General features: G+C 42.8%; 1 protein-coding gene across 1 annotated transcript in view; it reads left to right on the forward strand.

The window, feature by feature from the left end:
- The window catches only part of TACC2 (transforming acidic coiled-coil containing protein 2), a 148818-nt gene that overhangs the window by 29998 nt on the left and 92388 nt on the right, over positions 1-26432 (forward strand). The window contains exons 3-4 of the mRNA XM_062000731.1: positions 5264-5433; positions 14110-19851. Coding sequence (XP_061856715.1) covers positions 5264-5433; positions 14110-19851 — 5912 coding nt within the window. The remainder of the gene's footprint in view (positions 1-5263; positions 5434-14109; positions 19852-26432) is intronic.

Genomic DNA, 26432 nt, shown 5'->3' on the forward strand with positions numbered 1-26432 from the left:
GTGCACTTACTTGGAGGGGCCTGAGTGTTAATGCCAGGTTTTTAAGGCAGACTCACTTTATGCTTTGTGAGCAGCAGCCAGGTGTCTTGTCCAGAAACATGAGGCTTCTTGAATGGCCGTAGCATAAGGCTGTGGCAGTGCCTAATGCTGTTGCTATGGCTTTGAACCAGGAGGGGAGAGTCAGTGTTTTGGAAGCTGAGCTGTGAGCAGGCTGCCATGTAGCATTAAAGGAATTTCTTTCTGGTATGGTAACTCCAGCCAGAGTACAGCAGCCCACATAATCCTTTTGGCTACAGTGTTAATGGAGTTCTCTTGTGGTTTTTTTTTAAATCCACTTTTAAGTTCCTGTTCAAAGTCATCAGGAAAAGAAAGTGATCCTCTAGATTTACTTTGTGTTCTTACAGAGTCCAGTGCTTATGGAAAGGTTTTGTGCAAATTGCATTGCATATTTCAGGAAAATCAGTTTTCTTCATTTAAATAATATGTTGGCTTAAAGGAAAAAAAAAGTATAGACTACTTAATTTTCCTTCTGCTGTTTGTATTCTCTCTGTGACAAACTTGTTTATTTGTTGTTGGGTTTTTCTAATTATCCTAGACTTAAAGAAAAAAACTGCTGAGAACCTCTGTATTCTGCTTTTTAACATCATCTTTTCTTTAAGTCTTACAATTAAATAACTTTTTTATAATCCAGAATCCTTTAAAAAAAAGAGTATGGTAAATTTGAAATGAACATAGAGCAAATTTAGCTGCAGGCTTCTGTAGTAAATCACTTCAGAGGCTGTATGTGTTGAAACCTCCAAATTAATTTATTTAGCAGCAGCTTTCTGATGATACTTTTGAACAAAACACAGTCCTTTTAATTGTTTTCACAGCTGTTAATTAAAAATAAAAATCATGCTCTGCAGAGCTTGTTCAGTACCTGATTTGCATAATGAGAATCTATTTGAAAGAATTGATAGAGCAATTGAATTCTGGTTTTTACTGGCTGGCAAAGATTCACAGAGCATGTTCTTCTGTGAAGATTAAATTAATAGATTAAATGTAGAGGACCAATAAAGAAAGCTTTGCTATATTTCAGAGTATTTGTAGTTCCTTTTCCGTTAACTATCTACATTAAGATTTATTTTAGATTATTGATAAAATCCCCCTTTGAGCTTCCTGTGACTATGTCCTTTCCTGGCCGTATGTGCTCTTGCCTTACTAAGTAAGTGGGCAACTTTGCATTTTGATCATTGAAACATCTGACAGCCTGCAAAGACAGAATGTCAACAGTCCAAATTTCTCTCTGCTCCAAGGGGAGCTGTCTTGCAAATATTGTTTTAATATCTATTAAATTTGGTCATGTTTGGAACTGGAAGAATGAGTCACATTTTTCTGTGGCCAGTGACAGTTGCTTAGGGATAGCTGGGAGATTAACTATGACTTCTTCAACATGAAAACCCTGAGAGCACACAAATGTAAAGGGCAGGTGTCAGGAGGATGGAGCCAGGCTGTTCTCAAGGATTGCCAACAATAGAAGAGGCAATGGGTACAAGCTGGACCATAAGAAGTTCCAAAGAAAAACAAGGAAAACCTTCTTCAGTGTGAGGGTGAGGGAGCACAGGAAGGGGCTGCCCAGATGGGTTGTGGAGTCTCCTCTGGAGATATTCAAAACCCACCTGAATGAGTTCCTGTGTGACCTACTCTAGGTGGCCCTGCTCTGGCAGGGAGGTTGCACTGGATGAGCTTTCAAGGTCACTTCTAACCCTTAAGATTCTGTGAAACCGATCAAACAAAAAAGCCCACCAGCTTTGCCCCCCAAAACAATCTATGGGAAATGTTAGAAGTAGTCAAAATAGTGCACCTAACTAACCTGTTTTGCTGTTGATTATTCTCCTTGGCTTCTCAGTCTGCCCCTCCCAGTGTGTTTTTGTGCAGGTATTCAGACTTGATGTAGCAGCTGATAAAATCACTGGGACACGGGCCCTTCTCTGTGGCTAATGTGCAAACCTCCTGGTTTTGATGATTTCAGATATAGGTCTATATAAAGAATTAGTTTGTGAATTATGGAGATTAATAGTAAAAGTAAAATACAACAAACTTCTATCCAAAGAATTCTGTCCCCAAATTGTTCTGTGAAGTGTCAGACTCAGGGAGTCAATGACGAATTAGTGTGACTCCATGTTACAGTTTCAAACTGTCCTGAAATAATTGTACTGCTGGCTTGGAAGTACCTAGCAGATGTAACCACTTAGTTAGGTCTCCTTGAATTCGTTAGTGCTGTTTGAGCTTCGGTAGCAATGTGCTGGATTTGTTAGATGACAGGCTGATGAGTAGTGTTTCATTCTAATACCATAACTGAGCCCATGTTGCTGATTAACTATCAGTTGTCGTGTGGCTCGTGGGATTTGTGGCTCAGGATGGCAATCCAAGGGACACTGCTTCTCGGCACAGAAAGGAGTTTTACTCTAGAGACTTGTGTGCAAGAGGCATCCCAATAATGCTGTGGCTCCAAGACAGAGATGGCTGCGGGTCAGTAGAACAGAGGACTATAACCTAAAGGAGCCCTTTGTTAAGGTGCTGCTCTTGTGAAAGACAGATTCATTAGAAACAATGTGTGGGTACTAAGAGTGCAGTAGATGAATGACTTAATCCTTTGCTATGCTCCATTCTGCTGTGGAAGATGACAGAGGCTTTAGAAGGAGGAGACAAAGCATGAAGCTCTTCTTCTGAAGAGAGCTGTGAGGTACTCCTTCTGTCTAGCACCAAATCAGCTGAAGAAACTTTGAGACAGTGGTAGTAGAAACGAGGAAAAATAAAACATTAGTTCTCACTGCTCTTGCCAACTGCTGGAGGCATCTGGACAAGTTCATAAATTGGCCTGATTCCTTAGGGTTCTTTGTGTGGTTCTCCCTACCCTCTGCCCTGCTGGAAAAGGAGAGGAGCTCATTTTTGTCTGCAAGTGGCTTGGAAATTACTCTTCACTTGGCTGCTACTGTGAGGCATTTGTTTGTGGCCTATCTCCCTGACTGCCCAACGGTAGCTCTTGCACTAAGACATGATACATGGACTAAGAGTGTGGCACTGAGGCTGCCTTGGAGGGCTTCTTGTGGGCTTACCAACCCACTGCCTTGCTCTTGTCCTGCTTCCCTGGTGGCTCAAGGCCAGTGCATGCTGTGAAGACTGACACTCTGTGGGGCTGGGCACAAGGAGCTCCTCTTCTGCCAAGATATAAATACTCCCACCTTGGCATACTGCATATGCTAACCACCAACTGGCAAGTGGGTAGGCTTTGGGATGTGGGTGTAGGGGTGACTGGGCCATGGACACACTCCAGTGAGATCACATACAGCCCCACACATCCCTGTCTCGGTTGGTTGGATTTTTTCTTCTCCCAATAATTAATTTAATAACACTTCCCCTCTCGCCCTACTTCTCCCTCTCTGCACACGTGTTGCATGGTGAAATAAATTCTCCATGCAAGCTTTCTCATTGAAGCAGAAGGAAGGCTGCCCAAAGCAGCACCCAGAGCAAAGCATAGCCCTCAAAGACAACCAAGATCTATTTTTATAATTTTTCTCTGGCTGGAAGAAACAAATCTCCTTGTATAAATCTTGATGTTTTTAGTATTTTTTTTTCCATATACTGTGGTTTTGGGGCCAACACACATACTTAGATAAATATTCCAAATGCCAGATGTCAGCACATGCTGGGTAAGTGCTTAATAATCATGAAACCAAGAGCCCTTGGTCTATCCAAGTGGAAAGCGGTGTGATAAAGGAGACTTCTGCAAACAAAGCTGTAGGGAAAGGTTTCCCCAGGGAAACACAAAGGATATAAGAGTTAATCAAATTTGCCTTAAGTCTAAAGGAGGTGTTTTTATATTTTCAATGTGCCCTGACCCTTTCAGTTGCTGATGACATGGGCTCTTCTTGTCCACTGGGTGTCTCTCATGGCTGTCTCTGGTCACAAGAAGCCTTTGGTTGTGTGAGAGCACACCATGTTCACACAGAGAAGTGTCATTTTGTAATCAATAGCTTTCTGCAACGTATTGACTCCTTCTAGAACAAAAGAAACCCAAAAATTGAGCGTAAAAAACCCTAAGAGATTGTTTGGAATTGTGTACTGTGCTTTATATCTATGTCACCGTGCTGAAGTAGCTCTCCTGTTGTCAGTACTTACCTGTGTTAACGTCAAGTGTGGCTTGGGCTTTTTACAATGACATTTAAGAACTAAAACAACAGCAATTGTATGTTGAGAGTGATCCAACGATCAGTTTTCCTTCTCTTTCACCATTTCTTGATGTGCCAGAGGATTCGAATTGGAGCTGCTTCATTCAGACATCATTTTTGCTTTACACGGAATTGTTTCTCATCAGTTCTTTTGTTGTACGTGAAGAATGTCCTCAGCTACTGTTCAAAGCAGCTCTTACCAGTTCTTCTTTGCCTTCTAAAGATATTTGTGCCAAAAAAATCAGCAGGAATGTGCCACTACCTGATGTAAACAGCCCCTTAGAAGTGTTGTAGTACCCCAGGGATTTGCAGCTCAGGGCCCTGGAACTCACACAGAACTCTCTTCCTCCCTGAAGCAAAAACAACCGTTTGCAACAGAAACAAAACAAAATACCCCACTCAGGTAAAGGCATGTCTCCATGGATGAAGATCCCAAGTAAATATTTACCTTTGAGAAGAGGTAAAGCAGCATTAACTCATTTGTATAATAGCATTTCTGTAGCTATTACTACAGAGACTGCAGCATTTTCCTGTAGCTGTTATTATAGAAAGGCAGCGTGGTGGAGAATCAGATCGGCCATTGCAGTTCAGAGATATTCTGAGCTTCATTGAGGAAAAGAATTTGGGTCTTGATTGGCATTGGCTTTATCTCTAACTTGACTCCAAAGATACTGCTGATATTAAAAGTGTCAACTTTCATATCCTATTTCCATCCTTTCTCATTTTAAACTCACTTAGCACAGAAGCATTTGCCAGACTTGGAAAAAGAGAAGCTCATACCCTCCTTGGGTTAGTAAAGGCCTCAGTTGCTTTAGAACAATGGTTGCATTCTTCTCTCCTTCTTCTTTTCCTAGTATTTATTTTTGGCTCAACAACTTCCTTCTGGTTTTGCGTTGTTAAGAAAAAAAAGTGGCTTGTCTTTGGAATCTGCAAGTTCCATCAAAGTGAGATCTACCATGGCAGCTGTCCACCTAGACAGAAGAAGCTCCTTAAGTTTATGTATTCTCCAAAATTGCAATAGGTATTTAAACTGTTCTATTTTTTCATTCTAGAACTCTCCAGAAGATTCAGAATTAGGCCAACCTCCTGGTAATGGGCACAGTTTAAAAAGGAGCCCTCAGGAAAGCAGCATAGAAAAGTCGGGAGGTCAGGACATCTCGGATCTTCCTGCTGCTGCTGAGCTGCCTGAGAGCATATTCCCATCAATTCCTGGGCCTACAAGGTAAGAAATGAAGCTTCTTCCAGTGAATGGAATTGAAGCCTTGCTGCTGTTGATAGCTGGGCACTGTTCCTTAAGTTTCTGTGTAACTGGTTTTCAAAATCTGTCTTCGTTGTAGATGATGATGAATGCAGTCTTCAAAATAACCCAACAAGACTACTTTCTGTTTACCAAACTGACTTTCTTGCCTTACTGCATAACTATAAACAGCATAACTCCAGCTGCTGGAGTAACCCTTAACCTAAACTTCCTGTGCTTTTTACTCACACTAATGAACTCTCATCTGACACAGAAAAGCATTGAAGTCTTTAAAGTCATATATGATTGTGAAGATGTAAACAGTTACAAAATGCTGTGCTCAGCTCTGTAAAGCAATCCTACTAAAAAGTAACAACCCAGCTAATATTTATGAGCATTCCACTCTTTTAAATGTCTTAAAATTCACCTGATTAAATAAATAGGACTACTTTTGGAGTAAAGGTATTTTTCAGTGCTATTAAAGATGGCAGAAGGTAATGTAACCTGGGTTCTATGAAATATTCCAAAGGGAATATTTGTCTGAAACATTAATGCTTTTTACTCAAATGCTTGATTTTTCTAATGCAACTGGAGTTTTCATCTACTGCAGTGAAGAAATTATCTAGCACAGTTTTAACACAGAGCTGAGTACTTTCCAGATCATCAATGTAACCTGAGGCAGAATGATACACGCAGCTTAAAGGGAGTTGCAGTAACTTGCTGATAAATATGTAAGATTTTTAGGCTGTGGGCCCAAACTTCCCAAATTTCCTTTAAGATTGGAGAATTCACTGCAGAAAGATTTGCCACATCTGTTTCAAGTGGAGTCCGTGTGATTTGGGCTTTTTCTGTTCCCACCAACCCTGGCTACCCTTGCTGATTGCCACTGTCTTTGAAAGGTGTAAACTTGAGAAATTAAAACCAATAACAAACAGTAGCAAAGTGAAATATCTCAAATGCTGTTCAGTTAATGCTATCCCAGGCAATAAACTCTTCTCCTCCCTTTTTAAAATAACAAATTATCAAGATTAAGCATTTCTATACTGAGGAGTGGTCGAACACTAGAACAGGCTTCCCAGAGAGGTGGCTGGTGCTTAATGTTTAAGAGGCATTTGGACAATGCCCTTAATTTGCTTTAACTTTTGGTCACATCAAGTGGTCAGGCAGCTGCACTAGGTGGTCATGGTAGGTCCCTTAGAATATTCTATTCTATTCTATTCTATTCTATTCTATTCTATTCTATTCTATTCTATTCTATTCTATTCTATTCTATTCTATTCTATTCTATTCTACCCTATTCTATTCTACCCTATCCTATCATATTCTATTCTATAATTCTTGATATCACAGAATCTTAAGAGTTGGAAGGGACCTCGAAAGTTCATCCAATGCAACCCCCCTGCCAGAGCAGGACCTAGAGTAGGTCACACAGGAACTCATCCAGGTGGGTTTTGAATGTCTCCAGAGAAGGAAACTCCACGACCCATCTGGGCAGCCCCTGCCAGTGCTCCCTCACAGTGAAGAAGTTTCTCCTTGTGTTTCTTTGGAACCTCTTCTGTTTCAGCTTATACCTGTTGCCCCTTGTCCTGTCATTGGACATGACTCAGAACAGCCTGGTTCTATCCTCCTGACACCTGCCCTTTACATATTTGTAAACATTAATGAAGTCACCCCTCAGTCTCCTCATATCATGCAAGAGTTTGTGGCAATTTACATCCAAATGCAGGTATTAAGATGATGATTGTCTACATCAGGGACATTTCAGAGAAACTTAGAGACATGACATAATCTCAAAACACCAAGAAAAAGCATCTTACCTTCTGGAAGTGATAGGCTGGCTGTGCTTTGGAGCACTTAGATTCAGTATACACACAGGAAGATATTTACTATTAATTGTATTTCTTCTGACTGCCACTAGCACATCCAAACTATCAGCTGAAAATAACAGTCTGAGCAAGACTAAAGCTGTAAAGTTCATTTACAGTTATAAAGACATTTAGGCTTGAAGTTCAAAGTGATGAAAGATTGCACTTCTTTCCTAGAGATGTGTGACTATTTCTTTTCTCATGTGGCATCACTTTACTGTCTAGCACCAGCTCTGTACATGAAACAGCTCTTCATTGGATGAGTTCCTCATGTATTTGAGACTGTCTGTCCATTTTCATGTCAGGTGAGGAAAGCCATAGCTGTCATTCACACTAGTTAGAAAAAAATGAGTTTGGAGTTGTGAAATAAACTTAGGGTGAGAATTTTAGATGCATATTTTGTTCATTTGTTATTTCAGTTAACAGATACTACATGTGTCCTATAGCTTCCACTTTCTCTAGACAGTATTGTGCATAATCACTATGCTGTGTATGTTTTTAGTAGTGAGTAACCATGCTGTCCTAGCTGAAGAAAACACAAGTTTCTTGTGAGCTACTTAAAACATTATGCATACTGATTTATGACAGGAAAATAGTCATAGCCCCACCTAAGAGCCCTGAGGAAATAGTTCTCTGTGACTTCTGTGATGTCTGGTTCATTTTTAAAGTTCCAAATATATAAAATCAAGAAGGGGACTTTAGGGGAGGGCAGTTTGGTTTACCCTGCTCATCAGTATCTTCCTCTGCTTCTGTCTCAAAGGTAAAAATAGTAGGGGACAGAATAATATCAAGCAGACAGGAATGAAGCTGTATTCATCCATGCATCAGGATTTTGTTGCTCTCACCCAATCATCTGGTGAACACCATTTTTGATGAAATGCATGTGCAGGCACAACCAGGAAAAAAAAAGAAGGATGAAAATTTGAGGGGGAGGGAGTGTGGGGGCGTGTGAAGAGAGTGTCAGCTTCAAGTTTCTCTAGTCACTCAGATACGAGAAACCATTTAATAGAGCCCATAGACAGATCTGTGTCTCTGTTGGTGCTGGGTGGACATGGTAAACTTCTCAGAGCCTCATCACCTGATTATGTGACTTGAAACTTGTAGAATTTCTCTTCAGCCTTTATATGAGTGGACCTTTGTATCTTCATCCCATGGTCAAGGTTGGGCAGTGCTGCCACCAACAATGGCCTCTGTGAGAAAAAAAGTGACAAGGTCTGGGCTGAAAACTTCCCCATGGCTTTTAGCACAAGCAGTGGCCTGTCAAAGGTGGAGTCTCCTTTGAGAATGCAGAAATCTACTACACCTGTTGCAAAACTTAGAAGCAAGTTCTGTCCTTTCTTTTGTTTGCTGACTTTGGTGTAGCAGAATTGAACCCTCAGATTATTGTAGCCATGCTGTTCTTTCTCAAAACCTGCTGTTCTTCACAACGCTGCTGTAGCACACTGTAGGACTCAGAGCAGCAGCTTTCCAAAATACTTGGGGTTTAATTTGAAAGTAGCACAAATCTTCCTTCTTCCTACTGTAACGACAGTAGAAATCATAATTCCTTGCTGAGATTAATAGAGTGTGAAGCTAGAAGCTGTCCAACAAAGAACTGGGCCAGATCATTTTCTCTGTGTGTCTGGATTTTAGAGGAGACACAAGTCGAGACTCCAGCTATAAGCAGGTACAGGAGTGTTAAGCATGAATAATAACAACCAGGGGAGCTGAGGTGTGGTGTGTGATGGTTTACATTAAGTAAACCATACTCAGCAAATCCTGCATGTGGCCTTTTGGAAGGCTGTTCACTGAAGAAGGGAGGAGTTACTGCACTGCTGTGGTTTGAAACACAGATAATTAACAGAGGGCTACACTGTCACCCACCCAGCACTTTAAGCTATGCCAACTGCTGTTAGAATGAGCCGGTGTTAAGAACAGAGATGGTGGGATGGATTCTCTTATCTTGGGGTTTGAATATTTGTGGTTTGGCTGCAGCAAGTGCAGTCTTGGTTTTGGCGGGTTCTTTTTAATATGATAGTTATTTTATACTGCTCAGTGACCAGTTTGCATGTTTTAAAATGCATTGCTCAAAAATGACACAGCTGTAGTACTTTAGGGGTTCCTTTTCAAGATGTGACTACCAAGAACATTTAGACTTATATTCTAGCTGGCTGAAATAGCTTTACACCTCAGCATGCAAAATAAGGGCTCTTGGGAGATGAATGTCACGTGGCTGAATCAACCTGAAGGGATTCCTAAGATTCTTGTTCCAGCAAATGTATGAGATGGGCAGGAGCTCAGGCATTTACTTTTTATTTAGCTTTCCTCCTGAAAGTGCTGGCACATGCCTGCTTTGGGTGGCCTCTGTGTTACATTCTGCCAAAATAGAAACAAAGACAATAAACGGAAAATCTTTGAAGTTTTCGACTCCAGGCTGTTTATTTTTAACTCGCTCCCTTGAACGCATCTTTTCCACTCTTATGGTCTTAAGAGCATGACCTTCCATCTTCAGATGGAGTATCTCTGCATGGAAAACTACCACATTTGCTTTTTTTCCAGGCTTCTGGGTGGCTTTCTTCCATCCTCCACAAATTCTCAGAAATGGTTTCAGTCACTTTTCAATTCTTTAACGTTTTAGAATTGAAAACGTCTGTGACTATTTTAAAATAGCCTGGGTTTTTTTTAACCTGTTTCTCACTGGTCCTGTGTGGAGAAAAGTGACACCATCAGCAATTCATCTGTAAACTTTCTGTGTGAAAGGAAAATGCTGAAGAGCTAGAGTAGTTAGCAAGCCTCAGGCTTTGCATTGGTGTCTGCAGATGTAACCATGCACACTCCTGGTGCACGCTCAGGGGAAAACGCCTGGGGAATCTGAGCTGGACAACTCTGCCCTGGAGAGGCGTTTTTTTCCAGGAGGTTTAGGAAGAAGCAGATACAGCAATCTAAAAGGTACACACCCAGAAGTAGTCAAAGGGACCAAGGACTCTTTGGGGATGAAGTTGGCTGCTCTCCCACCCAGAGTGCTGCTCACAGATCCTGCGGGACCCACAGAGCCACTGCAGAATGAGAAGCTGAAGCTCCACACATCCTGTGGGACCATCCCTTCAGTGCCATGCTTCCTGCTGACTCTCCAGATATCTTGGACTGAGACCAGGAGCCGCTTGTGGAACTGGGACTGAAGATCTGGACGTGTTTGCTTGCTGCAGCAGTAGTACAGTTTACATTTTTAATGCTGGAATCATTTAGTTTGGTCATACTTAAAGTATTGTAAGGCCCTACATTTTATTCTGTGTATGGAACAAGGAGGGGAAAAGTGATTGGGGGTGCAGGGAGAAGACAGTTCCCAGGAGGATCATATAGATCATTATTCCTCCTTCACTTTTTCCTGAAAGCTTAGCTATAGGGGGAGGGTGGGGGAAGCTGGCTGCTGTTAGCAGCTCTTTAGCAATGATGGATTTCTCATGTGTTTGTTTACGCTGAAGAGTTCAAATAGTGACTTGCTCTGCCTCTAAAAGCCTGGCTTTTTATTTTTTAAAGGGAATGTGGAAATGGTTTCCATGTTCCTAATTAACTTCCAATGCCTCTTAGGGACAGATTAAAATGCAGCATTCTTTATGTCCTCCAGTACAATGTGTCCAAGTGCCTAAACTCAAAATGTAGATACTGATTTCTCATGTATCAGGGGAAACAGAACAGAAATATTTGAGAGGCAGCTCTACGTCTGCCACGGCTGCAGAGCTGCCTGGGCATTTGTCCCCTTTAGTGCTTTCTAAATTCATCCTCAGATTTCAGGCTCTTACACTCCTGGGAATAGAATCACTCAGGCTCTGAGTTACGTCAGCACGGATGGCAACCGCATGTGACCTCTGGGTTTCACAGGCTTCGGCACTTGGTGGTTTTCCCTCACAAGTGTGACTGTGTTGGAAAGGCTACCTGCCCTTTCAATGGCCACTACATGGTTTAGAAGGAAAACAAAGAAGAAGAGAGGGAATTTTAAAAATGGCTACAATTTTGTGTTGTCAGATTATCAACACAGAGCAATAGAAGCTGTGACTTCAAGTGTTGCTGGCTGGCAGATTGGGTATGACTCGTAATCCAGAAATATTTATGGGAGGTGCACTATAAATCAACAATTTCTTAACATCCTTTATAGCTTCACACCCTAAACACAAACCAGGGAGTGCTGTCCTAATAAACATCTTAGTAACCAGGCAATACTCTTAAATTGTTCCAGGATAATTCAAACTTACCACAGTATATTCTGAAGCTGGAAGAGGTTAACTACAGGTCTTAAAAATTAATTGGTCAATTTGCAATGTGCTTCCAAACAAGCAATTTCTCAGTAATTATTTATGGAAAACAAATGTTTTAGATGTGCAAAGATTTAACTCACTGCTATTTGATGTTGTAACTGGAAGGTTGGCATTCATATTGTCAGTATGTTAGGGCCTTGAACTTGCAAATCCTTAATTGTGTGCTTGGCTTCTAAGACAAGGGGAAAGTTGCCTTTGATAACTCTTGAGTAGAGGGGACAGTTGAATATTTCAAGTTCCACATGCAACTAGGTCTTTGCATGCCTGCACATTTTATTTAACATGTCATCAATTATCTGCAGCAATTATCCCTGACAAAATGACTCTTTCTGCCATAAGTGCTACATAAACTTTGGGGAACTGAAGTGTTCTTTCATGCTTTGTCATGTACATGTTTGCTTTTAAATATGAATGTTATTTTCCCATAAAAATATCAAGCTAGTTGAGATTACAAACAAATGAGATCAAGTAACCACAAAAGACAACACATTTTATTTTCTTGTCTTTAAAACCCCCATCTTTTAGGGTCACAGTTTGATGTTGATCATATTGAATTATTGATTGCTAATACATTTTCATGTAGATTGGGTTTTCCTCAGGGGAATTGTCTTCAGCACAGTCATTTCCCTGTAGTGTTATTCCCTTTAAGAAGAGTGGAAGATAATGGGACTAGGTGTGACCTTGAGGCATCATCTAGTCCATCCTTCTGCCCTAAAGCAGGATCAACTATGCTTAAGTCATTCCCAACAGATGTTTCTCTAACCCCAGCCGTGGCTTGCAGACAGAAAAGCAAGGTTACCAAAAAAAATGAAAAGGAAGATGTAAGATATGTTGCCTGTATAGTTTTCCTTGTTACCTGTTACCTCTCCATCAGGAGAAGCATAAATGGAGATACTCAAACAGGTCAGTCTGGATGTGTCTTATGATTGAAAACTCAAACTTTTCAATTCTATGTCCTGAATAAAACGTTGAAGCAAACTGCAGTAGCAGAGATGATGAATGTGCACCACTTTGTTCTAAAAGTGACAGTTTAAGTTGGAATACTGGCCTTCAGTTTTCCATGCAGCCCTCTCATAAAGAAATTGGTTGTTGCGTTGGGCGATCCTCAGTACGAGGAGGGGGTTTGACCCTACCAGGAAGTGCATTGTGTGCACTGCAGCACAGCCCAAGAGCGTGAGGCTTCAGTGCTGCCTCAAGGGCTGCTGAAGTGGCAGTGTCTGTATAAACACAGGCCTGAACTGCAGGGACCTGACAGCTGGTCACTGACTCACTTCTCTGTCAAGTATTTTGTGCTTAAAACTCGGGGCAGAGAAAGAGAGAAAGGCTTCTCAGATTTCTGGAGATTACTTCAAGTCCAATCTATGCTTGGCCTTACAGAAGGCATTTTAAGCATCTGTTATAGCTCCAGTCTGTAGGGCACTTTGAATTTCTGAAACGTAGCCTGTTACTGCTAAGCTTTGGCAAAGCTCTGGCAATGGGCTCACCATGAATGACCTCTCCCTGTGCAGCTATGCAACTAGAGCACACTGCCATCACACTGACCTCCAGGCATTTGACAATGTGCCGTCTGTGTATCTGGCTTTGGTTGGCGGAGAATAGGGGGATTTATTATTATTTCACGTTAAGTAAATGATGCCCCTTGCTCCTGGGTACAGTTCTATGTTGAGTTTTGCATTTCTCTTTCACTCTGTGCTCCCCAAGGTGGGGAAAGTACACCCAGGCTTCCCAGGAGAGGTGAGGGACAGAACAAGGTTATCCTAATTTCATCACCTACAACCCTAAGTGTGGAAACTGAGGTCTTCACAGGGCACGTGGAAAATACAAAAAACATCTTCTCTTTCTCTGCAGGTGGCACACCCACATCATCTCTGTTTCTATCTTATCTCCAGTGGTGGGGGAGAGACATCATACAAAGGGTTACACCTTCTCTGCACTGAAATCAAACACTGCAATAAAATGACCTCGTAGGGTGTGTATCGTATGACAACATCACTGGGCAGGGAGAGACCTTTGACCTTTCGATGAGAATCAACCCTGCTGATTAGATGTAGAAAATATTGGACAGATGGACCCTTCTTAATCTCCTGCCACAGAACAGAAGTATAACCAGATAGCAGCAGTTGAACATTTAGCATTGTGAAAAGTATTCTCAGTGAAGCAAAACCTTTCCTTGAGGTATTGGTGTTTCCTCCAGTGTTTTTTCCCCTTTTCCCGTGTTGCTCCTGTTAGATGTGTGTCACCTCTCCCCACACTTAGGTGAGATTTGGAAATGGTTAAACTGCATGCCATGAGTATGTGGCTGTCAGGTAAGACTGGGGACATATTTTCCAGAGTAATGAGCATTTAAATCACTGTCATGTGTGTGTGTGATGGTTTAGCTCCCGAAAGCAGATTATCAGCTTCTCAGTGCATGTACTGCATGGCTTTGAAATATCAATGGCACAAATCAGCTTTTATTCTCTGCTTCATTTGCTTCATATATTTTGCTTTTCCATTGTTGGCAGCATCAGTAATGAAGGCAACAGTAGCTACAGTGCTGAAGATTTATCCAATCCAAATTCAAGCATGGTGTCTTCAGAGGTGACAGGAGAGAACACTGTCTTGCGAGAGCAAGGAGGACAGATGGACTCGAATTTCTCAAAGCAGGCTGCAGAAGCAAGAGAGGGAAGTCTGCCTGTCTCAAAGCCTCCTGCAGACTGTGCCAAGGAACATGCCACAGCAGATCTTACAAGCAGCAATGACAGGTTACTGACATCAAATTGCAACGAAGCAGTGCCATCACCGGGTGCAGTGAAGGACAAAGAGGAGGCAATAGCACATGCTGAATCTGTAGACAAAGGCCCCAAACACGACAATATTGCTGCCACTTCTCTGAAAAACAGTGAGAATGATCCCAGAAACCCAAGTCTGGAGTCCAGCCCTCCTGCAGCAGTTACAGAAACGCAAGGAGTCACACAAGTGAGTTGGAGTGAATTGGGATCGCTCTGGCAGAGTGAACAGCTGGGTGGCATGAGGGAACCACATGTCAGCCCGTTTCCCCAGGGTAAAGATGCAGGAGATTATGTTACTGCTCAGGAGGCCAAGCAGGAGCGAGGAGTTTGGGAACTAGGTCAGCCACAGCAAGGTAGACAGAACACAGATGGTGGAGAGGGTCTGCTAATGAAAAAGGAAACCTTAATCCTAAATTATCCAGCAATGGGAGGCTCAGACAGTGAAAAATTTGGAGCACTTGTGAACGCCGAGGGCTTCACTGAGACCAGCAAATTCTGTAATCTACAGATGGGGGCTGTGACAACAGCTAAAGGGGATGAGGCAACTCCAGTTCTATCTGAAAGCAAAGGAGAGCCATCAGAAGCCTGTACTTTAATGACAGAGTTGCCTTCTCACCCTCCAAATCTCTTTCTGGTATCAAAGCCTGAAGAGCCTTCGAGGGAATATGTGCCTGGAAATGACTCTCAAGATCCAGCAAAGAGTGAAGCAGTGAAAACAGACTCTGAAAAAATAGAACCCATTTTTCAAAGAGAGCTTCAAAAGGAGGATGAGCTTGTTAGTGCTGAGCATTTCAGTGTGTCTTTATCATTTCAGAGAGAGGAAGTACAAAAATCAGCTGTCACAACCAAAAGCCCAAAAGATGAAGCCAGTAGCAATGAAATTATAAAAGCTGATGATGTGTCTAGAGAAAGCACTGCACTTTCTGAAACTGAAAGCATTATCAGTCCCACCAAGGAAAATTCCCTGGTAGATAAAAGACTATTACTGGAAGAATGTGCATTAAATGTTTCTCTGAGCAGATCCACAGAGCTAAATCAAAAAGAAACTGAAGTGGGTGTGACAGGAGAAAAAAACAAACTCAGAACAGAGGAGGCCCAAGGGACAGAAACCAGTGAATCACCTGAGGGATCAAGTGGGGCAGAAGGACAAATGTTGAGCTCTGTCAGTGGCCACCACCAGGACAAAGATACCCACTTGGGACACATTCCCAAAGAATTCAGTCCATGTGAAAAGACTTCAACAGGTGACCTAAGGGAAGGAGCTGGGAGAAAGCCTCTGAATTTAGACAGTAGCTCAGATTCAGGTTGTAAACCTGAACAACAAATGAGTAAAGAGAAAACAGCTGTTTCAGATGACCTGGAGAATAAGCTTGTGGCTTCACTGCAGTTTCCAGGAGAGGGATGCTCACTGAGTTTTGATTGCTTTAACACTGAAGCAGAAGACAAAACTTTGGGGCAGCCAGGCTGTAACAGGACTGAAAAGGTTTGTTTAGGCAGTGCACACAGTTCACTGCCTCTCCACCCTGAGAACAATAATATTAAGCAGAGTAAGCAGGATGAATCCTGGGAAAAGGCTTTTGCTGCAGAAATTCTGTTAGAATCTGAATGCAAAGCTGAGAGTCAAGGAAGGCCTGAGAGCTACAGCAAGTCAGAAGAAAGTTCAAAGCTGTCCAAAGCAAAATGTGAGCTCCAGGGCTTAAGTGAGTTGGCAAGGACTATGGATCTCATGGCCATACAGGCTGAGGAGGCCTCACAGGTTTCAGAAACCAAAGAACAGATTGCTCACATCACCAAAGTGCCTAACAGTGATCCAGACCAAAGACCTGCAGCTACCCAGAGCAGTGACATGGATGGGAAAGAAAACGAGAGTATTCAACAGCAGAAGCACCAAAACACGGTAAAAAGTCTTGCAGAGGACACAGATGTGGCACCAAAAAGTGAATGCAGCTCAGATGTACTCACACGAGCCCAGCTGGAGCAAGAGGCTGCAGAAAGTCACAGAAATACGCAGATGGCTTGCTCAGAAACCTCTCAAGCTGTGGTCAGTACTTCAGGACTCACTCCTCAGCAAGTTCAGGTGGAGGAAGGGAGGGACAGCCCTGTCAGCGAACACAGCTGCCGCCCTGAGTGTGACACGTGCAGCTCTGCGGAGGCCCTGGAGTGCAGCATCAGAGAATTGCAAGAAAATGCAGATGTTCCAACGGCTCTTCCCCAAGCAGAACACGTGGAGAAGTCTGTGTCTGGTGCTGATGGGAGTGACTGGATTTCAAATACGAGACTTGAACAACAGAAGCAGCAAAGCAGTCTGACAGCTGCCACACGAGCGGATCATCAGGAGCACAAAGAAACAGCTCTACAACCTGAGCGGCCGTTGGACCTAAACAATCATAGCAGCATGCCAGAAATACTTCTAAACATTTCCACTGACCTTAATAAAGACTCTTCTGTGCAAGGTACAGCCCTGATCCAGTGTGACTCTGACATAGCAAAAGAAAAGGACAAGGATGAAAGCAGTGCTGTGGTGTCAGAGGATAGGTGCAGCAGCGACCACGGGGAAAGTGTTTCTGGTGTGACTGTGCTTAATTTGCAAGACTGCAACGAGCAAAACAAAACTGATCTCAAGGGAGAAGGAAACTGCCTCAATAAGCAAAACTCAGACAAGCTCAAGCAGGATAATAATTCTTTGATCTCAGCTAGTCATCATGAAGCAGCATGTCACAGCGATACGTTCTCTAAAGAATCTAACAAGAATGAAGAGCCAGGCAGCATATGCAGGATAAAGGATAATACTGGTAAAAGCCCTGCTGCTGCTGCTATAAACACGCTTCCACGGACACAGAATTCAGCAAGTGCCATTAACATATCACAGGCTTTGCCAAGGGATGCAGAAATAGCACATACTTCTGATAATCCGGAGAAAAATGATCCCCAAATATCTCATCCAGAAACTCAAATGAAGGTGCCCTTAATGGCACAAAAAGTGGAAAAGACTAAAGATCTGGCTGCTGATGGGGAAGTCATCCAGAAAGATGGAAACATGCAGATAAGTTGTGAGGACAATGCCTCTGTAGCAGAAACAAGAAACGTGGAAAGTGGTACAAGTCCAGGGACACGAGAATCTCCTTCACCACCACAGGCACACGGGGAAGTAATTCCCACTGATAAGACATATCAATCCAGGTGCATTCAAGGGACACCAGAGGAAGGTGGTTATTGCCAAGCAGACTTTGCAGCCCTCTCTACAGTGACCTCTGCACTCAGCCATCCTAACCAGCAACCTAGCAGCAACAGGAACAATGGTACCAAGGGGGAGTTACTAAATAATGAACTGGAAGTTGTAGCATGCCAAAACAACTTAGAAAGTAACTGTAATTTGCAGATTGCTGCAGGTTCTCAGGTGTCTGTGCACTTAGGTCATTCACCTGGGGTGAGCACAGGTAAATCAGCAAATTCAGAAAATAGCTCTGCAGGGAATGTGAGTGTGAATGAAAAAGAGGTTCCAGACCAGAGTTTTCAGGGTGATGGAGACAGAAGTTTATCTCTGCCAGAGAGTATAAATGTGGGACAGAGTACTGGAAACTTATCACAGTTCAACTCTGAAAAGCTGAAGAAAGAGATATCTGCAATTAAACCCAAAGAAACAAAAGGCGAAGTGAACTTCAAAGAACAGCAAAGTGACAGTTCAGCAGAGTCTCTGTTAGCTCTCCCTACTCCAGAAGGGAAGCTGCTGAGCCTTTCATCTGTTGGTAAACAAGAAGGCTGTAACGAGGAAATTGCAACCAATATCTGTGTAGATGACAAGGATGGGAAGATCTTAGAGAAAGCTGGGAATGCAGAAAAAGTGAAAGTGCATTCAAAAGAAGATAACAACATAACCAGGGCAGAGACTGGTATTTCTGAGCAGTCTGCAGAGCTCTCCGGAAGGGAGCATGAGGCTCTGACTTGCAGCTCTCTGGACATTGGCTCCAGTCTCCCAGACTTCAGGGAACATATCAGCCAGATATTTAAAAAAACTGTCCACAGCACACTGAGTGCTGAACTACCCCAACTTCTGTCTGAAAACCATGCAGGCTTCAAGCAGAACCCAGTGGCCAAGGATACAGCAGAACCGTGCAGTGCTGAGAACTTTTCAGAATCAAGCAAGGCAGGAAAAGAAGCTCCCAAGGGCACATCAGAAGCAGAGGGAGAAGACTTGTCTTTAGTTACTGAGACTTCCCACAAAGCTGCCAAGTGCAAATCTCTGCAACAAGAAAATACAGCAGCAGAGCTGCCACCAGCGAGCCTCCAGGACACTGAGAGGAACAGGCATCCTGGTAGCTGTTTGGAAGTGGTCCCTAGCTTGGATGGCTCTGCACCTGCTGAATGTGCTCTGGGAATTCTGCAAGAGCCAGACAAAACCACTGAGCATCCCGAGAGCAGTGAGATGGAAAGAGCAGAAGGTGTGTGTGCTGGTGGCATTGATCCTGAATCGCTAATAAGCTTAGAGATAAAGAAGCAAGGTCTGTCTTCATCTGATGGGGCAGCAGCTGAGAACTTCCCTGCATATTCCAACAGTAAGCAGCAGCCCAGGGTAGCTGTTGTCTCTCCGGGCGATGCACAGAAGAGGGACTTAGAAGATGCTGCTGCCACAGAGGGAAATAACTTAATTACAGAGTATAATGCAGAACCAGTTTTGTCTGAAGAGAATGTGAGTCTTCCTACTGAGCAGTGCCTGGATCCTGAGCCAAATGAACAGAAGAAAAGTGAGTATGGTGATCCAGACATTGCCAGGAGCACCTCTGACATGGCAGCTTCAACACTTGTCCCGGGAGGATCTTACAATCATGAAAAATTGCCAGACAATTTCAATGTGTCACCTGGGGAAGATCAGGAGACATGCATTTGCAGCGATTTTATATGCGATATTAAGTGCCAGATGATACAGGATGATCCAGTAAGTAGGAAATGCTTGGAAGCACTGGAAAACTCACAAGATGCACAGCAGGAAAAGAAAGCAACCGTGCATGGGTTAATAGATTACTTGAAAACTGAAGTAAGCCAGGATGATTGCTTGCAAACTGACTCGAAACTAGAATCTAGCAATTTGACTGAAGGAGATGTCAAAGAGAACAGTGACATGGTGTTAAATACAGCAAAGGCAGGTAACCAAAAACCTGGAGATATCCCTGAAACAGGTACTTCAAGGATGTTAGTCACCGGTGAAGATGACTTAGCTATAAACACGAGCACTGAAGAGCAGGAGACAGACCCGTACAGAAATCACTCTCCAGCGGTTGCTGTGATGGAGCAGGGTGAGCATCCTGCGTGTGCAGATCGCACTGATGCTGAAAATCAGCCGAGCGGGATGAATTCAGAACATGAAAGCTCACTTCAGGATGCCAAAAGAAAGCTATCACTGCTTGCATTTACTGAGCCTAAGAACTGCGACCTCAGTGAACCTCGGGACATGGCTGTGGCAGGATTACTTGCTGAAAGGTATTTACTTTAAATTACTATGTGACATGGTTGTCAGGACCCTGGGGCTTGATAGGGATATCATTTTCAAGGCTGATACCTGTTGTCTGGGCAGTTTGGGAGGGCATGGCACTCCCTCTGTTCTTACCTTTGTATTACATTTCTGTTGCTTCTGAATACAGACTATGGGGAAGATATCTGACAAAATATTTGCAAAGGCAGAGGGGTCCTAAAAGCTGAGGAGCACAATTCTTACCTGTTCCATCCACTGGGCCAGATTCCTGCCCTTACCTGTGTAGATTTGCTTAAGCTTCCCAGTGTTGACATCTCATAGCCTAAAGTTAGGCAAACAGGTAACACTTCCTAGCCTTAAGTCACTAGGCTTTTACCTAAGTTTTGGTGACCCAGTTAAATGAGACCTGCAGCATTCACATGGTGGATTGCAGTATGTAAAAAGGAGCCTAGAGTGTAACCCAATTTACTCACAGTGTTAGCTGTCGAGGCCTCCCTCTTATCCTCCCATACAATATAATTGTATTGACAGTGCCTTTGATCACTGTGTTATTCAGTGTTTCTGATGACACAGAGCTGTTTCAGAAGTGAATTCTTAGCTGGGGTTTGTGCAGCCTTAAGAGTTGCTGGGTTTTCTTATTTTCCAAACCTAGCAGTGACTGCCCTAATGAAGTTAAGACTCTTCTTGTGTGTGAGTTTCCACTTTGCTGTCTGATTCCTCGGTCTGATGTGGAGTTATTTCAAAAGGATTATGATGAAATTATGATCTTAGACCAGGTACTTTTTGTTTAACTAGTCCTGTCCCTGCTGCCTTTGCAACTTTCTTGCATGCTGTCCCTCTCCTCCCTGTACCAACAAACTGCTAAGACACAGCAGTAGAGCAGAGGGTACAGTGAAAAGCTGAACTATATCAGACAGCATCAATGAATGGTCTGTGCAAATGGAATCTTTCTAAATACTACCAAAAAATAGATACTACTGATAGAATGAGGAAGGAAAATGGTTCAGTGCCATGTTCTGTGATTCCTTAAAAGTTAAAATGATAACACCAATGGTAACCTGAAGTGGAAATGTGGGGGAGTTTTTCCTGCTGGGACAGAAACTGAATATCATCTAATTGTGTGAGCAAAATGTACCTAAGAAGAATGTCAGAAGTGTTGGAGGGCTGAACAGCTTGAAGACTTTCACCTTAAGGATCTATCTATGAAATGCAAGGAAATTAGACCTGGTTATTTCTCTCGAGCTCCTTTCCTTTCGTTACCCTTTATATGATGTGAAGCTTCACAGTGGGTAGCTCTGAAATTACCAAACAAATTGCTGGCATGGCCTGGTTCAGAAGCCTGAAGGGACTAAGGGGCAGAACATGCACACATCCACCCATGTGGTTTGTATCAGGGCCGGGATCATGCTTTAAATAAATACCTGTGGCAAGCAGGGCAGGGTTCTTGCAACAGCTGCTGGCAATTCATGGAGTAGTTGCTTCATACTTGCACATGCTTTTAGAATTCATTATCACCTGTTTTTCCAGCGTGAGGGTTTGTATCAACAGGCAGCTGCTACTTTTGGACTGCAGCTGTAAGTGGTGTCACACACATACCAAGTGTGCCTACGCAAGCGGGAGGTGCTGCCTGCAGAGCCATACGTGGTTGCAGGATTGTAGGCTGAAACACTGGGGACTCTCAGAGGTGGAGAAGAGTCTGTCCTATTCATTGGGCTTGTTTCTTAGAGGAACATTCATTTCTAATACAAAAGAGAAGTAGAAAGCATCAGTTGAGCTGGCTGGTCTGACATGCTGACCAGTCCAGTTTTCCTCTGAGCTTAAAATTGGTTTGGTATAGCTGAATTTCAAGCTGGATTCCATACCCTGTGCACTCCAGTCACAGCACTTGTTGCTGCAGAGTGGTTTCCAGTTGTTTATTGCCCTATAATCCTTACAGAGGATGAAGTACTGTAGCCTTACAAATAAAAGGTGCACATTTCTTAGAACTGACTGTGGGTATTTAGCTCTGATGGAAAGAACTCCTGGGAGAAAGAATCCTCCACAGCTCTTAAAATAAACAGCAGTGAGATATATATTGTATTTAGGAGAAGAAAATGGTACGTTCTGAATTATTTCAGCATGGTTTTCTACCCTCTCAACTGCTTCTGTATAGCTCCATCTCTTACAGGATCTCTTTGGTTGAAACACAACTGAATTGTGAGTGCATGGGCAAAGTTGTGCAGTCTGACTCATAAATTCTTGTTAGGATTTCCTCCTGTAGAGGAAATAGAGGAAATCCTTTCCTTCATGGCTGTGGCACTGGGAGGAGTCTTGTGAATGAACAGTAGATCCAAGAACTGTCCCCACCTCCCTTAGCAGTGGGACAATGATTAACCATAAGAAGAAACTTTGTGCCATTCTGTTGTGGTTGAAGCATTAGCCCTGCTTTCTTGTGGAAGTAGAGCTGTGCTGTTAGAAGTAGTGAAGGGTGGATTTTGATAAACCCATTGCTCAGCAATGAAAGGGAGCAAAAAATAAAACCCTTTCTGTGATGGTTTTGACATTTCTATCTCTCTACCAAATCTGTGGATGAAAACCTGTGTATATGATGACCACATCTGAGCATCAAAATGTCATTCTTCCTACTTACTATTGGGCATCCACACACTCCATTTTGCTGTTTTACTTGGAAAAGAAGATTTGGACTTGAGGAGTTTTGTCTCTCTCTGTGTAGTGTAATACACTCCCACATCTCCATGCTTTTATGGAGAGAAAAGGGAGGTTCATGTATGTACAGGGAGTCCTTATACTGTATGCTCCTGTTTCATCATGGGCTATAATAGATGTTGAGCAAAGCACAGAAAAAAGTCAGAAATGACAGCAAGATTTTAGGTATGTTTAGAGGTGATGTGGGGGTTTTCTTATGACTTCTTGTAATTCAGCAGGGTGGTACCTGCAAACTGCCCTTGTGTCTTGGAAGCAGTGCTGAGGGAGCTTTTTGAAGTGAAGACTGTCATTGCCAGGTGTGCCTCTGTAAGAGAACAAATTGCCTCCTTGGATGATTTATAGGTGTGGCAAAAGGCTCAGCTTGTTAACAGACCTGTGGGAGTTCCAGGGTTGTGTAAATGCTCACACTCACCTGGGGCTGGGTGTGCTAGTAAGGAAAGAGGACAAGAAGCTGTAAACAGTCTGGTGTGATGTTCATTTTGCAGTAAGGTGAGGTTTTTTTTCCTCTGCACAGGAGGGCACTGTGCAGGTTTGGCATTCCCAGAGCTTCTGGTGCTATTGCAGGTTGAGTTGGTTCTTCTGGACCTTATGCTACAGAAACAAGCCTTATTTCAGCCTGCCTGTGTAAATCAATAGATGAGATCCAGTGCGTTCAGAGCTGTATCCACGCAGGTCTTCATTCTTTCTCTGTGGTGCTGGACCCTGCCTGGCTGATTGTACCTTGGTCCGCTCCTTGCTCTATGAGGGCACATAAAGCTGTCCTTAAAGGGCAAGGAGACTGTGACACTGTGCTGCACTGGAGACAAGTGTTTCCAAACAGCTTTGACATTCCTGTGGGACCTGCTCTAGGTGGTCCTTCTTTGGCAGGGGGGTTGGACTGGATGATCTTTTGAGGTCCCTTCTAGCCCTTAAGATTCTGGGATTCTGTGAGGGCCCTTTCCCAGCTATGCCATTATATTGCAGGTGCCCTCCTAACACTGCCATAGTTTCTTAAGGAATGGAGAGTTCTGATGTATTGACTCACATCACTTATAAAACTAAACAATATTCTTGTGTGGCAAGCACATTGCAGCAGATGGCACCAGCAAAGCTACTTGAAGAACGTTGTTCATATCCTATGCATAGATCAGATGAGATCTCTAAAGTTGGTCCAGACCCACTTTTGAATTTGCTTCATGCTTTGTTCTTGCCATCCAAAATTGGCAGGTTCAATTAGTCCAAAAAGAATGTTCATTCCTTAGTAGATACTGTCTTGGTTGGGTTTTTTATCTGCATGACAAATACAGTTTTAAACATTTTAACAGTCTTGCTGGATGAAGTATGGAATGTAAAACTGCTTTTCAGATCAGAGTGGGTTTTGAGTACTCAGGCTTTTTGTCATTACCATCTAAAAATATGACTTTGAAGTTAAAAGGAAACTTACCAAAAGAGTGATTATGCAGCTTTATTTCTCTGGTTTTTAACTTAGGTGTGCAGCATCTCAGGCTGGCAGAACAAAGGGAAAAATAGCTGAAGGTGATTTACACATAAATGAAATGCACAAAATCAATCAGGCTGTTTGTCTCTCCTGCCCTTCTCCCTTTGTCAATGAATTCTTTCTCTTTATTTCCCACTCACCTTACTATCATGGTTATCCTCAGTAGGTGCAACTGTTAATGCAGTTGTGCTTTTGGAGATGTGAGCAGCTCAGTCTGCTTTCTTTAACTGAATTAACCAGATGGGGACTTCTGGGGGAATTCTGTCCTTGTGAAGTCTGAGATATTTAATTTTGGCATGTTTCTATTCATGGAAGAGTAAAATTAACATAATCACATTCTTACCCAACAGACATCTCATTGCTTTCTAAGTGAGCAGGAGTTTTGCCATCTACTCCATCACTGGCATCAACCAACCTGATTGCTGTTTTAGACAGCATCTGTCAGTGGATTTATAAAATGCTGATTTCATGCTATGCTCTGTTGTACTCAAACCATGTATCAAGGGAAGACTTACTATGTGATACCATACTGGTTATTGTCACATTTTATTTATGTATGCCTCTGCTCCACAAAATATAGAAGTGGATCATCTCTGGTCCTGACTAATTGCCAGTACTTCTTGTTGCATTGGAAACATCCTCTAACACTCTTGAGACCCTCAGGCATGTATTTGTAAGGTAGATATTAACATGGATGGATGCCACCCGAGCTGCTTTTTTCACACGTGCTTCTATGTTTCTCAAGAGTTTACATTTATTCAATCAAACACAAGTATTTGCTAGAGAAATCCAGCATGCACAGTGAATACTTCATCTGCTATCTGAACAGGCACTTCAGCATCAATTTTTGTCTTCTTTTCTCATTAAGTCAAAAATTACTTGAAGATGACTTTTTTCTCTGATTAGCTTTCCCCAGCTGTGTTTTTTCAACATTGCTTTTTCCAAGTAAGCTGCCTATTTTCTCAAAATTGTTTTCACATATCCTCCAGATCCCCATATTTTTTCTATTCCAACTCTGTGTCTTCTGGCTTCTTGCAAAATTGGATACCGTGGAGCTACTTCTACTGCCCCTGTTTCTAATAGCATATGCAAAGTAGGATTAGCCCCAGCTTTGAACCCCACAGAGGGCAGCTCTGAGAACAGCAATTACAGGCACAGGCATATTCTCCATGACTTGGATGTGGCTTCCTTCCAGTTTTTGTGTCTTGGCATGTTTGCATTGCACTACTGCTGCTCAGCAGAGGCTCCTCTGGAGACATGTCTGAAAGGCCAGAACTCTCTATTACTTTGCTTTGTCCCTTCCTTTCTCTTTTTCCTCCTGCTGTCTTTTATGTTGATGTCCTTGGAGCCTGTCTTATCAGTCTTGGTGCAGGTATATGGAAGCCCAGGTGTGCATTGCTAATAGCAGGTGAGGCTTGTTTAGATATTGCTATTCCTTAACATTTGAGTACTCTGGAAGAATCCAAAATTGCTACATGGATCTGTTTGGGCCTGTTCATCCACACTCACCTTGACAGGTCAATTCTTATAGTAGAGTCTCTCAGGCCTATTATAAGAAGCTCTGGATCTCAAATTGCAGTAAGTGTAGAAATGTTAATCTCTCCAATCAAAGGCTTAGTTATTCTGGATTCCAAGGTCCCTGTGAAACAGCTGAGTGCCACCATTCTGTGCTGTTGTCAAGAACCAGCCCTAGTATGTTGTGTTAATCTTGTTCTCAGTGCTGAAATGTGCTTGGGATCTCCTCCCATACTAAGCATTTGCTGATTAACACTTCTTTGTTCACTCAGGCTAAATCCTTCCTCTTCTTTGCTCTCCCTGTTTGGTACCTGCCCCATTCACGGTCCTTAGTCAAATCACCAGCTCTCTGAAAGTGCCCTAAGACTCTGCAAGGTTGTTTCCAACTTCATTTCACTAATTTAATGGCTTTACCTCTTGGTGCATTCCTTTCAAGGCAGCTGTGAGAGAGAAGGCTGTGGCTGCAGCTTGCCCTTAAATGTTGGGCCAAAATCTCTGCGTCAGCGGAGTGATATCAGCAAAGAATTTGGCCCTGGGCCTCTAACAGATGAGCCAGGGAGAATGCTGCAGGGTCCTGTGGTCCTTTTTCACCCAGGCAGTCCTACAAGCACTATACTCCCAGTTAACTTGTTTCGTTATAGTAAGGTGGCTGTCTAGTTGTTTCAACTGATAAAAAGCCAAATCTAGAAAACAGGCTGTATGCAGACAAGTGGAATTTAAATGATTCATTGGCCTGAACTACTTGGTATTTTCCAACCTCAAACCTGTACAGCTTGGCTTCTCTTTGTAAATGATGCTCTGAAGCACTTGCTTCATGAAACTGAAACTCATCAACTACTTTTTTTTATCCCTTTTTGAGCCTGTCTTTCATATCTCCTTTGGCTAATGAAA

The sequence above is a fragment of the Colius striatus genome, chromosome 8, assembly GCF_028858725.1.
Source record: "Colius striatus isolate bColStr4 chromosome 8, bColStr4.1.hap1, whole genome shotgun sequence".
NCBI classification, from domain to species: domain Eukaryota; kingdom Metazoa; phylum Chordata; class Aves; order Coliiformes; family Coliidae; genus Colius; species Colius striatus.